The sequence below is a fragment of the Syngnathus leptorhynchus genome, chromosome 7, assembly GCF_054491065.1.
Source record: "Syngnathus leptorhynchus isolate UIUO chromosome 7, UIUO_Slep, whole genome shotgun sequence".
Classification (NCBI taxonomy): Eukaryota; Metazoa; Chordata; class Actinopteri; order Syngnathiformes; family Syngnathidae; genus Syngnathus; species Syngnathus leptorhynchus.
Window position 1 is genome coordinate 14640212 of NC_141201.1, and position 14398 is coordinate 14654609.

The following is a 14398-nucleotide window of genomic DNA, read 5'->3' on the forward strand; positions in this document are numbered from 1 at the left end:
TTGACAATAAAGCGGACTTTGACTTTGAGGTTTACCCTGAGCACCTGTGATAGACGTGAAAGGGTCTGGAGAAGTCAAGGAGAGCGCTATGCTGCCTGCAACATCATTCAGCATGACCGGTTCGGTGGTGGGTCAGTGATGGTCTGGGGAGGCATTTCCATGGACGGACGAACAGACCTCTACAGGGTAGAGAACGGCAGTCTGACTGCCATTAGGTATCGGGATGAAATCCTTGCACCAATGGTCAGACCCTACGCTGGTGCAGTAGGTCCTGGGTTCCTCCTGATCCACGACAATGCCCGGCCTCATGTAGCAAGAGTATGCAGACAGTATCTGGAGGATGAAAGAATTGAGACAATTGAATGGCCCTCACGATCACCTGATCTAAACCCGATAGAACACCTCTGGGACATATTGTTTCGGTCCATCAGACGCCGCCAGGTTGCTCCTCAGACCTTACAGGAGCTCACTGATGCCGTTAGACAGATCTAGGAGGACATCCCACAAGACACCATCCGTCGTCTCATTAGGAGCATGCCGCGACATTGTCAAGCATGCATACAAGCACGTGGTGGCCCCACAAGATATTGAAAATAATTTTGAGTTACAGAAATTGAATTTAGGCAAAATGGACGGGCCTCCCACATCACTTTTTCACTTTGATTTTTGGGGTGTCTATATACTGAACCCTCTGTAGGCTGAAAACTTTTATTTTCATCAAAAGATGTGGCATCCTTTTGTTCCTGAAACATTAAACTGTCAATATCAGTATAGATCGCCAAAAATTTTTTTTCACCATTGAATCCTGATGTATTTTCACAGTGTTCCTTTAATTTTTTCGAGCAGTGTATATGGTTTCATATATGTACACTTATAGAAACAACACAAATGTACGTATATTAAAAATGAGTGGGTGACACTACTTCGTGGATTTTCACCTATCGCGGGTGGTCTTGGAACCAATTAGCCGCGATAAATGAGGGATTACTTTACCTGTATAAATACTTCAGTATTATAAAGATAGTCGAATGATAAAGTCGAATCGAGGATGAGCATTTTCTTCACTGTGCCTTTTGCTGGTTCAATGAAATATTAGATATGTAAAGTAATCCCTCGTTTATTGTGGATAATTGGTTAACATAATACTGTTAACATTGGTAGGTTTGGTTAAAAGCAATTATTAGAGATATTCTTTGACAGTTGACTTTAAAATAATGCAAAATTGTCCATTTGCACTATTTGTAAAAATCTGAGAAAAATAATAATAATAATAATAATAATAATGCATAATAATCCGTAACACGTCGTAGTTGTCATGATCTCTGGGAAATGTCATAAATAAATTGTAAATATCTCTCTCTTCTCCTGCTAATCTCCTCTAATGCTCCTTGGAATTTCCTATCCGAATATCTAGCATATAAACAGAGGACTGTGGAACAATGAACTACAATTTTGCAAATAAAAAAATGAGATGAGCCCATACATGCAAACCCTTTTGTAAACACTGCCCCACATAATGTCACGTTTTGTGTGCATACGTGCCACTTCAGCGGTGCACTCTGTTTACACTGAGTCACATTTGTTTTTGTAAAGTGAATTAGTTCATAAAAGATGGAATTTCTAATTGGGCATCATATCATGGAGTGTTAATATAGCCTAAATGTAATCTCTTTCATTCCTTTTGAGTGATGTGCATGCTTTCACGGCCAGAGTAGTCCTGGGAGGCAAAGCATATAATGGGTAAATGCTTTTTAAAAAACAAACAAACAAACAAACAAACATTTACAGCGATTATGGTGGTCATTCTGTGTGCTTGCATTTTTTCTACAGAAGCTGCTGAGAAGCTGTTTGACCTGGTGGATAACTTTGCAGAGAGCGCTAAAAGGAAGGCTGCAGTGTGGCCACTTCAGATCATCCTCTTGATCCTCTGCCCAGAGATCACGCACACAATCTCCAAAGACACTGTAGAAGATAGCAAGGCCAACAAGGTAAGTGGGAGAGGTTAACACATTAATTTTTTCTAACTTATTCACTAATAATTAGCTTTTGTACCTTTCCTGTTGTGCCCTCAGAAACTTTTTTTGGACAGTTTACGGAAAGCTTTAGCCGGTCATGGTGGAAGCAAGCAGTTGATGGAAAGCTCTGCTATTGCCTGTGTTAAACTGTGTAAAGCATCAACTTACATTAACTGGGAAGATCACTCAACTATTTTTCTTCTTGTCCAGTCCATTGTCATGGATCTCAAGGTCTGAATATTTTCTCCCTTGTCTTGTGTGTTTGTTGAGAGTGGGATGAGTAGATAATTGATGCTGTGAAAAAGATTGCAATTTGAAGTTAAATTCAAGCCTTTTGTAAATTTTTTATTTGCTCAATACAAATGATAAAAATACAGTAATTTATCATCCAAAGATATTTTTGTACTAATGTCACTCTAGTTGGGCTGCTCGATTATGGATAAAAATCAGAATCACAATTATTTTGTTCAATATTGAACATACTCCGTAGAGTATGACCGGGCGTGCGTAAAAGCCATGTCCGAGCCCCGTCCATTGTCCCCGGACAGCCACCCGGCCGAGCGCCGGCCCCCGACTTCGATTCCACGAAGGTGAAAGAGAGCTCCCGTCGAGAAGGACCGGACGTGCGTAAAAGCCATAATAGTTTTTCAAACCTTCTGTGTCACTCCAAATCCTTAAATCCTTCAAACTCTTCATCCTCTGTGTCACTTACAAACAAAGCCGTTAATGATGCCGGTAGCACATGGGGCCCTTCGTCATCTTCGTCATCCCGTAATCAAATCCTTTGCCCTTTATGTAAACAACCGCCGCGTGGCACGGGTGACGTCACTTGCAGTTCAAATGACAGTAATACCTTGCTACATCGCGGTTCGTTTATCGCGGTATCACTACATCGCGGATTTTGAATTTTGAAAATTGGTGAAAAAAAATAACATATAACCCCCACCCAAACTATGACAAAAAAGGCAATTTATAATCCGAAAATTACGGTACCAAGGTTTATGGTTCCAAAAATAAAAATGTTTATTGTTCTTTTCTTCCCCATTCAAAAAAGTTGCTTCGAGCTGTTACCCTCTAGCATTTTGGCATTTTCTCATTGTTTTCAGTCATTCCATTCACACTAGTATCCAGTTGCCAGCACCGTACAATCTTAAATACAAAAGATAATTGCTTGCTCTTTAATGAATTGAAACAAAAACAAACACAAACAATCTGCTGTGTGTGCCATACTAAAGTTGGAAACGAAGTATGTACAAATTAAGTATTCAATGTACAAAACAAAATTTGCTTTGCTTTAACTATCTTTTTGTTTTTTGTCAATGTATTATTTCTTGTTTGCCCAAAGAACCAGAAACCGTTTGGTATGCACATAAAGGTGCAAAGGTTAAGGTGCAAAACCCAAATAAATTCCTAAAACAACAGAAACAATCTCTTCAAGAGTAATTTGTGGTTCAACACAAAATTCCTGAATGCTCTCACAGGAAGATAAATTATTGTTGCTGTTTGACAAGGCAGGCGTGGGAGGGACTGCTCGTTGCGTGATATGAGTTTGTCATTGGGCCGTGCGACTGTGACCGGGGTTGCCAAATCCTTTCCTCCGCCTATTTAGGCCTCGTTTACAGTGTGTTTAGCGTGGTTTTATTTAGAAGTCTAACAAACGAAAACCTGGTATCCCTGAACGTGAGTCAACTGTCGTTCAAAACCATTCAATGGCCCCAAAATGAGCGCGTTCACAAAAACGTCCGCAGAGCAAAAATCCACTACGTTCAGTTCACGTTTGTCCAAAAAGTTAACGAGATCATGAATTTTCGTTCCTTGAACGCGTTCAGGTACAATACTGCCTGTTAAATAGGAATTTTGAGATCGTCTAGAGCCAAAGTCTAAATCATGATTGAAATTGAGCAGGCTCTGGTCACTATACACTACATTTTCTAATTTTGTGCATAATTTATATCATCTTCCCTCTTCCACTTCCGTTCTTGTCTCAAGGCTTTGCTGTTCAACCCAGTAAAACCCTTTTGGAGGGGGGCGGGCAGCCAGAATGCTGACATTGAGCTCATGATGGACTGCTTTGTCTCCTGTTTCCGCATTAATCCTCACAATAACCAGCACTTTAAGGTTAGTTTAATAATACAAACAATACTGCAAAGTTACTAACTACATTTAACTTGTCATTTTACATGTTTTTAGCCAATTAATTCAATGTTCTGATGACCATACTTTGGTATTTGAAGGTCTGTTTGGCTTCATCTTCTCCTTCTACCTTCCATTTTGTCCTGGTCAACTCGTTGCACAGAATAATTACCAATGTAAGTATCCTGAAGGCCGTTAGACTTATATTTTGTTTTATGTAGTTCTTCACTTTTATTTACTTCACATTGTGTGCACCTTCCTGCAGTCTCATTTGGACTGGTGGCCTAAGATTGATGCTGTGTACTGCTACTCTGGAGAGCTTCGTTTTATGTTCTCAGATACCCTCAACCGGGTTGCCCAAAGCACCCATGCTCCTCTACGCATGACACCAGTGAGTGTACAAATACTTATAGAAACAAGAATAATTAAGGATGTAGTATTTTGTTTTCTCTTATAAAATTTGTTTCTGAAATAATGATTGCTCCTGTTGATGAAAATAACTTGAGCTCCAAATTAAACAGATACTGCATTCTCTAATTTCACAGTGGGGTGGGCTGGCACTCCAAAGCCCCAAATATTTGGGTGACAGTAATTTCAAAGTGTGTTTTCTGTAACGTACGGAAACCCCACCTCCCTCTGTTGAGGCCATTAGAGCCTAATCCGTGGAAGTAAGTTTCGATAATAATTTTCGAAAAGGTTGAGCATGACTGTTGTCATGACAGTCATGACTGAGTTGGTCATTGTTGTTGATGCATTATGTTGTTGAATCTTGAGCTTACTCCTAATGCTATCTCTCACAGAGTTTGACTTTCAAGGGGAAGGTGACAACCAGCCTTAAATTCAAAGAGAAAACCACAGAACTAGATACGAGAAGTTACAAGTGCCTCCTGCTTGCTCTGGTCAAACTAATCCATGCTGACCCCAAGCTCATGTTGCACGTAAGGAATTTATTTTGTCTTATCTGTATTTATTTAGGCGGCTCGGTGGTGCAGTGGGTAGCACGTCCGCCTCACAGTTAGGAGGGTGCGGGTTCGATTCCACCTCCGGCCTTCCCTGTGTGGAGTTTGCATGTTCTCCCCGTGTCCGCGTGGGTTTTCTCCGGGCACTCCGGTTTCCTCCCACATCCCAAAAACATGCTTGATAGGCCGATTGAGCACTCCAAATTGTCCCTAGGTGTGAGTGCGAGTGCGAATGGTTGTTCGTCTCTGTGTGCCCTGCGATTGGTTGGCAACCAGTTCAGGGTGTCCCGCCTACTGCCCGATGATGGCTGGGATAGGCTCCAGCACGCCCGCGACCCCCGTGGGGACTAAGCGGTTCAGAAAATGAATGAATGAATGAATGAATGAATGTATTTATTCAGGTATATTCAAAGCCTTTTGTATCTGAACATAACTCTTTATTTCCCTCACATTGTTGTCTTATAGAATCCTGTGAAGCAACCTCCAGAGATGCAGAGCAGCACAGCTGAGCTCATCATTGGACTGGTGCATCTAGTGCCTCTCACCAACACTACCCAACTCTCACAAGAAGCCATGGAGGTTTGAGGCTGAATTTTATTTATTGTTCTTAAATGGGACATGTTCTTATTCTAAGACTACTACAATTGTTTGTAGAGTCGCTACAACTTTTACCTTTTCTTCTTAAATAAAAAAAAAAAAACACAATTCAGAGTTGTGGGTTCAATTCCACCTCCGACCCTCCCTGTGTGGAGTTTGCATGTTCTTACCGTGGCTACGTGGGTTTTGTCCGGGTTCTCCGGTGTCCTCCCACATCCCAAAAACATGCATGGTAGTTCGATTGAGCACTCCAAATTGCCCACAGGTTAAGTTAAAAGTTAAAGTTAAAATCCCAATGATCGTCACACGCACATCTGGGTGTGGTGAAATTTGTCCTCAGCATTTAACCCATCCGCGTGTGATTTTGATCCATCCTCTGGGGGAGAGGGGAGCAGTGAGCAGCAGCAGTGCCGCGCTCGGGAATCGTTTAGTGATCTAACCCCCCAATTCCATCCCTTCATGCTGAGTGCCAAGCAGGGAGAAAATGGGTCCCATTTTTATAGTCTTTCGTATGATCGGGTCAGTCTCAGGGCAGACACTCTACCACTAGGCCACTGAGTGTTAGTGCGTGTGTGTGAATGGTTTGTCTCTGTGCGCCCTTGTTAGTGCGTGTGTGAATGGTCTCTGGGTGCACTGCGATTGGCTGGCCACCAGTTCAGGGCGTCTCCCGCCTACTGCCCAATGACTGGTGGGATAGGCCGCAGCACACCCACGCCCCTCTGGAACAACAGAAGATGGGTGGGTGGTCGGACAGACAGATGGATGGGTGGATGGACGATGAGTAGTAAAGCGCACACAAGTAAAGCTGCATGGTATTGTCTTCTCATCCTTCAGAAATAAAATACTTCAGAAATGTGATATAGTCTTGTGGCCACAATCATATTGTAAGATTATGTTATTTTTTTACTGTATAATAATGTTTACATTTAATTTTTAATTTCAATAGAAAATTTAATCCAGTAGAACGGTGAGTCATCAAAGCGAGGGCATGAATTGAACCTTAACCATAGCTAAAACGTTACATTCCTCACTAACAATGTCCATTAGGGGTGTCTTGATTCAATATTGATATTCAGTAATGGCCTAATGTCAGACCCCCCCAAAAATATGCTTGGTAGGCCGATTGAGCACTCCAAATTGTCCCTAGGTGTCAGTGCGAGTACGAATAGTTGTTCGTCTCTGTGTGCCCTGGGATTGGCTGGCAACCAGTTCAGGGTGTCCCACGATGACGGCTGGGATAGGCTCCAGCACGCCCGCGACCCCGTGGGGACAAGCGGTACAGAAAATAGATGGATGGATGGATGGATGTGTGCGCCGCGCCGCTGATGTCATCCGTTGCACTTCAAATTATGGTAATCTCTCGCTACATTGCGGTTCGTTTATCGCGGTTTCACTGCATCGCGGATTTTTTTTTTCCCAAATAAAAAAAAAAAGTGCCCACACAATTGCAGTGTGTACACTTGTACCTTTTTAAAAAATTTTTTTTAAATAAAAATAAGAGTTCTAAAAACACTTAAGAGTGTTATACATTCTTATAGAAAAATCGTTATAATAATAAAAGTCAAGTCAAGTCAAGTTTTTATATAGCCCTAAATCACAAGCAGTCTCAAAGGGCTCTGTCCTCTGCATTTAACCCATCCCCATGTGATTTTGATCCATCCCCTGGGGGAGAGGGGAGCAGTGAGCAGCAGCAGCGCCGCGCTCGGGAATCATTTTTGGTGATCTAACCCCCCAATTCCAACCCTTAATTCTGAGTGCCAAGCAGGGAGGCAATGGGTTCCATTTTTATAGTCTTTGGTATGACCCGGCCGGGGTTTGAACCCACAACCTTCCAGTCTCAGGGCGGACACTCTACTACTAGGCCACTGAGCTGGTAAAACAGTTCTAAAAACATATTTACAGTACCGTAATTTTAATTTAAGTCACGGTTTTTGTCATAGTTTGGGTGGGGGGGGGACTTATACTCAGGAACGACTTATATGTGATTTTTTTCACAAATTTTCAAAATTCAAAAATCCGCGATGTAGTGAAACCGCGATAAACGAACCGCGATGTAGCAAGGGATTACCGTCATTTGAACTGCAAGTGACATCACCCGTGCCGCGCGGCGGTTGTTGACATAAAGGGCAAAGGATTCGATCACAGGATGACGAAGATGACGAAGGGCCCCACGTACTACCGGCTTCATGAGCGGCTTTGTTTGTAAGTGACACAGAGGACGAAGAGTTTGAAGGATTTCATGATTTGGAGTGACACAGAAGGTTTGAAAAACTATTATGACTTTTGCGCACGCCCGGTTTACACACGCCCGGTCCTATTTATGGAGTGCTCTTCCACCTCCGTGGCTGGAAGTTCAGTAGTTGTTGGCTCGTTGAACTGTTCTTTTGTTAAATAAAGAGCCGTTTACCAAACCCACGTCTTTCCTGGTACTTTGTTAATGCTACAACATAGTTATATACTAGGTCTCTGCAGCGCACGCGCGGCGTTGTTGACATAAAGAACGAGGAATTTGATCGATGGATTTAATGATTTGGAGTGACACAGATGGTTTGATAATATTGTTGTAATATGATAGTTATTTGAAATCTACTTTATATATCGTGATATGGGTCTGTGCAATAATTAGAAACGCAACTTACAACGGGTCCGACGTCAGCATATGCGGCGCATACGTGGCATTGTTTACATAAAGCACGATCGATGGATTTAATGAATTGGAGTGACAGATAGTTTGATAAACGTGGTATTTATGTAATACTTACTTGAATAACTCTGAATGTTACGTCAGGTCGGTTCTCAGCCCCTCGTTTGTGTATATGTCACGTTAGCATACCATATCGTTTAGCCTGTTGTTGCTGGTTCACGTCTGTTCTTGGTGTTGGATTTTGAAAAATACATTTGCCCCAAAAATACGACCTATACTCCGGTGCGACTTATATATGTTTTTTTTTTTTCACTTTATTGTGCATTTTATGGCTGGTGCGACTTGTACTCCGGAGCGACTTATAGTCCGAAAAATACGGTATGTACACTTGTATCTTTTTTGTTTGTTTTAATTATTTTAATAATTAATTGTTATAATAATAAAAGTTGTTCTAAAAACATATTTATAGTATATGTCACGAGTTCTCCACGTTATTTATATTATTCAGCTGTGCGTTGATTTGATGTAGGGTGCTTTACTCAGAAGGCCGTTTTCAACCGATACTATTTCACCTTCTTCTTCACCTTCATCTTCTTCCGCTTATCCGGGGTCGGGTCGCGGGGGCAGCAGCTTTAGGAGGGACTCCCAGACCTCCCTCTCCCCAGCCACTTCCTCCAGCTCATCCCGGGGAATCCCAAGGCGTTCCCAGGCCAGCCGAGAGACGTAGTCTCTCCAGCGCGTTCTGGCTCGACCCCGCTGTCTCCTACCGGTGGGACATGCCCGGAACACCTCCCCAGGGAGGCGTCCAGGAGGCATCCTGATGAGATGCCCGAGCCACCTCATCTGGCTCCTCTCAACGTGGAGGAGCAGCGGCTCTACTCCGAGTCTCTCCCGGATGACCGAGCTTCTCACCCTATCTCTAAGGGAGAGCCCGGACACCCTGCGGAGGAAACTCATTTCAGCCGCTTGTATCTGGATATCGTTCTTTCGGTCACGACCCATAGCTCGTGACCATAGGTGAGGGTAGGAGCGTAGATCGACCGGTAAATCGAGAGCTTTGCGTTTTGGCTCAGCTCTCTCTTCACCACGACGGTACGGTACAGAGTCCGCATTACTGCCGACGCTGCACCGATCCGCCTGTCGATCTCGCGCGCCATCCTGCCCTCACTTGTGAACAAGACCCCAAGATACTTGAACTCCTCCACTTGGGGCAGGATCTCATCCCTGATCCGGAGAGGGCATTCCACCCTTTTCCGACCGAGGACCATGGACTCGGATTTGGAGGTGCTGACCCTCATCCCGACCGCTTCACACTCGGCTGCGAACCGCTCCAGTGAGAGCTGGAGATCACGGCCTGAAGAAGCCAACAGCACCACGTCATCTGCAAAAAGCAGTGACGCGATGCTGAGGTCCCCAAACCGGACCCCCTCAACGCCTCGGCTGCGCCTAGAAATTCTGTCCATAAAATTTTTGAACAGAATCGGTGACACAGGGCAGCCTTGGCGGAGTCCAACCCTCAATGGGAACGAATCCGACTTACTGCCGGAAATGCGGACCAAACTCTGGCATCGGTGATACAGGGACTGAACCTGTCACGGTTAGAATGGAGCAGGGCGACCAAGTGCAGCTTGGACCAGGGTTTATTGGAGGAACCAAAGACAGACTCTGCAAACTGACATGACTAAACAAAACGATAACATGACTGACTAACCGAAAACAGACTTGAAAACGACAGGGACCAAAAAGACATGAAGACGACACGACAACAAAACAACAGCAACCGCAACAAAAAGACAATGATCAGACGGGGCATGAGGGGCAGACAGGACTTATATACATGACAGGTAACAAGAGGCAGGTGAGAATAATCAAACTAATCAGGGGCACACAGGAGGGGAGGGGCGAGCACACAGACCGAAACCATGACAACGGACACATGGTGGAATGGCTGGGTACGAGACGTGACAGAACCGCCCTTATCAGTTGGCTCGGCACCCCGTACTCCCAAAGCACCCTCCAGAGAACCTCCCGAGGGACACGGTCGAACGCCTTCTCCAAGTCCACAAAACACATGTGGACTGGTTGGGCGTACTCCCATGCAACCTCGAGGATCCTGCCGAGGGTGTAGAGCTGGTCCACTGTTCCACGGCCAGGACGAAAGCCACACTGCTCCTCCTGAATCCGAAGTTCGACCTCCCGACGGATCCTCCTCTCCACCACCCCTGAATAGACCTTACCAGGGAGGCTGATGAGTGTGATTCCCCTGTAATTGGAACACACCCTCCAGTCCCCCTTCTTAAAGAGGGGAACCACCACCCCAGTCTGCCAATCCAGAGGCACCGTCCCCGATGTCCACGCAATGCTGTAGAGGCGTGTCAGCCATGACAGCCCCACAACATCCAGAGCCTTTACGAACTCCGGGCGGATCTCATCCACCCCCGGGGCCTTGCCACCGAGGACTTTTTTAACTACCTCAGTGACTTCGACCTCCGAGATTGGAGAGTCCGCCTCAGAGTCCTCAGGCCCTGCTTCCACAATGGAAGGCGTGTTGGTGGAATTGAGGAGGTCTTTGAAGTATTCCCCCCTCACCGACTCACGACATCCCGAGTTGAGGTCAGCAGCACACCATCTCCACTGTAAACAGTGTTGACCGTGCACTGCTTCCCCCTCCTGAGACGCCGGATGGTGGACCAGAATTTCCTCGAAGCCGTCCGGAAGTTATTCTCCATGGCCTCGCCAAACTCCTCCCACGCCCGAGTTTTTGCCTCAGCAACCACCGAAGCCGCGTTCCGCTTGGCCATCCGGTACCTGTCAGCTGCCTCCGAAAACCCGCAGGCCAAAACGGCCCTATAGGACTCCTTCTTCAGCTTGATGGCATCCCTTACCGCCGGTGTCCACAAGCGGGTTCGGGGTTTGCCGCCACGACAGGCACCAACAACCTTACGGCCACAGCTCCGGTCGGCTGCCTCAACAATGGCGGCGCGGAACAAGGTCCACTCGGACTCAATGTCCCCCGCCTCCCCCGGGACGTGGGAAAAGCTCTGCCGGAGGTGGGAGTTGAAGCTCTTCCTGACAGGCGATTCTGCCAGAGGTTCCCAGCAGACCCTCACAGAGCGTTTGGGTCTGCCAGGTCGGACCGGCATCTTCCCCCACCATCGGAGCCAACCCACCACCAGGTGGTGATCAGTTGACAGCTCCGCCCCTCTCTTCACCCGAGTGTCCAAAACATGCGGCCGCAAATCCGATGACACGAGTACAAGGTCGATCAACGAACTGAGGCCTAGGGTGTCCTGGTGCCAAGTGCACACATGGACACCCTTATGCTTGAACATGGTGTTCATTATAGAAAATACGTGTCGAGCCGGGGGGGGGGGGCAAAATGTATGCCAACAGCTGGTCGACGCCTCTCACCGTGGGCAACTCCAGAGTGGAAGAGAGTCCAGCCCCTCTCGAGAGGGCTTGTACCAGAGCCCAAACTATGTGTGGAGGCAAGTCCGACTATGTCTAGTCGGAACCTTTCTACCTCACACACCAGCTCGGGCTCCTCGATACCATTTCAAATCATTAAATCTCCTGACTCCGGAAGTCAGTGAATGGAACTCATTGTCAGTGAGGCTCCAATTATTTCACAGCCATAGTGTGCCGTCATGTGGTTTTAAGTGAAAATAACATGTGAAGTGATCAACCATACTAGTTAGTAAGTAATGTGTTAATGATCAAGTAAATTTTTAAATAATTTCACATATAAGTCGCTCCTGAGTATAAGTCGCCCCCCCACCCAAGCTATGGAAAACGCCGTGACTTAAAACTCAGAAAAAGTGTGTGTGTGTGTGTGTGTGTGTGTGTGTGTATATATGTATGTATGTATATATATATATATATATATATATATATATATATATATATATATATATATATATATATATATATAAAATAGTTATTCTCATAACTGATTTATGGTAAACCGTTCCAGTCTTGCTGTAATGCTCCTGACAAAATTTTAAAAATAATTTACGCAAATTTACATAAAATTTCTAATTTAGCGGTGGTACAAACCAAGAAATAAAGTTGAGTGTGTCAGCACTACTACAAAAACTATAGCTCTGCTTTAATTTATTTGCTAGTTATTTTATTCAAGTGCATTGCATTGACATTTATAAGGTTGAATTTATGTAGCCACAAAATGTTTGAAATAAATTAGTTTTCTGTCTCATTTATTTGAATAGTATAATATCATCAAGCCTGTTTTAACATAAACAAAAAAATAAAGCGTATATCATGCGTGCTGATATCAGAATCAGATTTAACTCTAAGCTGCAATATTGTATCGGAAGTGAAAAAAGTTGTATTGGGACATGTAATGTGTTCCTTTTCTAACTTGTTCTGTAATGCTGCTGCAACATGTAAATTTCCTTGGCCAGGATTGTTTTTTTTCTTTTTCAAATGCTAGCAACATGTTTTGGATCCCAGTCTTTATCAAAGAAAGATATTGTGTTTCCTGTATTTTCCTTACCATAACGCGCACTTAGAAACCTTTAATTTTCTCCCAAAACGAAAGTGCGCCTTTTAATAAGGTGTGCCTTGTGTGTGGACTGAATTCCAAAATCTGTAAAGTTGTTTTGTGTGGCCTCCGTAATATACAGGCGTAATAAGTAGACCCGATGAACCTATCAGAGGGCATTACGTTTTACGTAGAAAACAACAATCAGAGGACTGTAGGTAACGTAGAGTATGTACCTCCGCTGCCATTGATATATAAATACTATCGTTTCTGCAAATCTGTAAAGTTGTTTTGTGTGGCGTTTGCCTAGAATTGAGCCTGCGCCTTTTAACCCGAAGCGTCTTATGGTATGGAAAATACGGTACTTCTACAATAATTTTGCAGTTGTCTTGGAAAACTTTCTCATTCAGGTTTTGTCCTTTGTTCTGGCTTTTCCTATCACCTCCTGTTGTCTGTCTAGGCTCTTTTAGTACTGCACAAGCCAGACTCCATTGAACAGTGGAATCCTGATGCTCCTATAGAGACTTTCTGGGATATCAGGTACTCTATGGCTACATTCATACACACTGCAGGATATTAAGCCCGATTTTGATTCTTTTAGATTCACACATGTGCACACAACGTGATGTCACGTGGCCCTTCATGACACATTCTTGTGCTGGAACTGACCCGTTTCCATCATATATTTATCAACTCAATTGCATCTGCTTTTCTTTTTCCAATTGTGACATTTGTCATCTTATAATGTCGTATAGGTCACATAAGCACAACCTGAACATCCAGATGGGAGTTGCCGCTTATTTATATCCACGTTGGCCTGTGAAATTGGAGAAAGATCAGAATTGTAGTGATCACATTGACATGGAAAAAATCTGATACATATTACAATTTACCATTTTTTCCACATCATAAGCACACTTAAAAACCTCAATAATCGAAGGTGCACATTTTATTGTATTTTCCAGACTATAAGTACAAGAGTCCAGAGTACAAGTCGCACCAGCCATAAAATGGATAATAAAAAAGGAAAAGACATATACAAGTTGCATTTTTGTGGGAAATTTATTTGATGAAATCCAACACCAAGAACAGACATGTCATCTTGAAAGGCAATTTAAAATAAAATTAGAATATAGACAATAACAAGGTGAATAATTGTACTGCTAACGTTACATGACATGACACGAACTAAGAATGTGCCTGGTATGTTAAATAACATTAAGAGTTATTCAGATAACTATAGGATAAATAACATGCTAACAAATTTTCTAAACAATCCGTGTCACTCCAAATCACCAAATCTAATCAAATCTTTATCTTCTGTGTCACTTTTAAACAACTCTGCTAACACCGGATGTAGAAGATGAGGCGCTTCCTCTTCTACGTCGCTTACGTCAGACTCATCAACAATTATCAACAAAGGCCTAGAGCGCTTTCTTGCAGTTTAGTGTGAAAATAACGTGAAATCATATAATAATGTGTTAATAATTTCAAACATAAGTCGCTACAGAGTATAAGTCGCACTCCCGGCCAAACTATGAAAAAAACT

General features: G+C 43.8%; 1 protein-coding gene across 3 annotated transcripts in view; it reads left to right on the forward strand.

The window, feature by feature from the left end:
• Positions 1 to 14398, forward strand: part of nf1a (neurofibromin 1a) — a 158180-nt gene that overhangs the window by 15997 nt on the left and 127785 nt on the right. For all 3 annotated transcript variants that reach the window (XM_085915635.1, XM_085915638.1, XM_085915636.1), the window contains exons 8-15: positions 1831 to 1988; positions 2073 to 2246; positions 4005 to 4133; positions 4250 to 4324; positions 4414 to 4539; positions 4949 to 5086; positions 5573 to 5686; positions 13310 to 13389. In XM_085915635.1, the coding sequence (XP_085771761.1) occupies positions 1831 to 1988; positions 2073 to 2246; positions 4005 to 4133; positions 4250 to 4324; positions 4414 to 4539; positions 4949 to 5086; positions 5573 to 5686; positions 13310 to 13389 (994 nt within the window). The remainder of the gene's footprint in view (positions 1 to 1830; positions 1989 to 2072; positions 2247 to 4004; positions 4134 to 4249; positions 4325 to 4413; positions 4540 to 4948; positions 5087 to 5572; positions 5687 to 13309; positions 13390 to 14398) is intronic.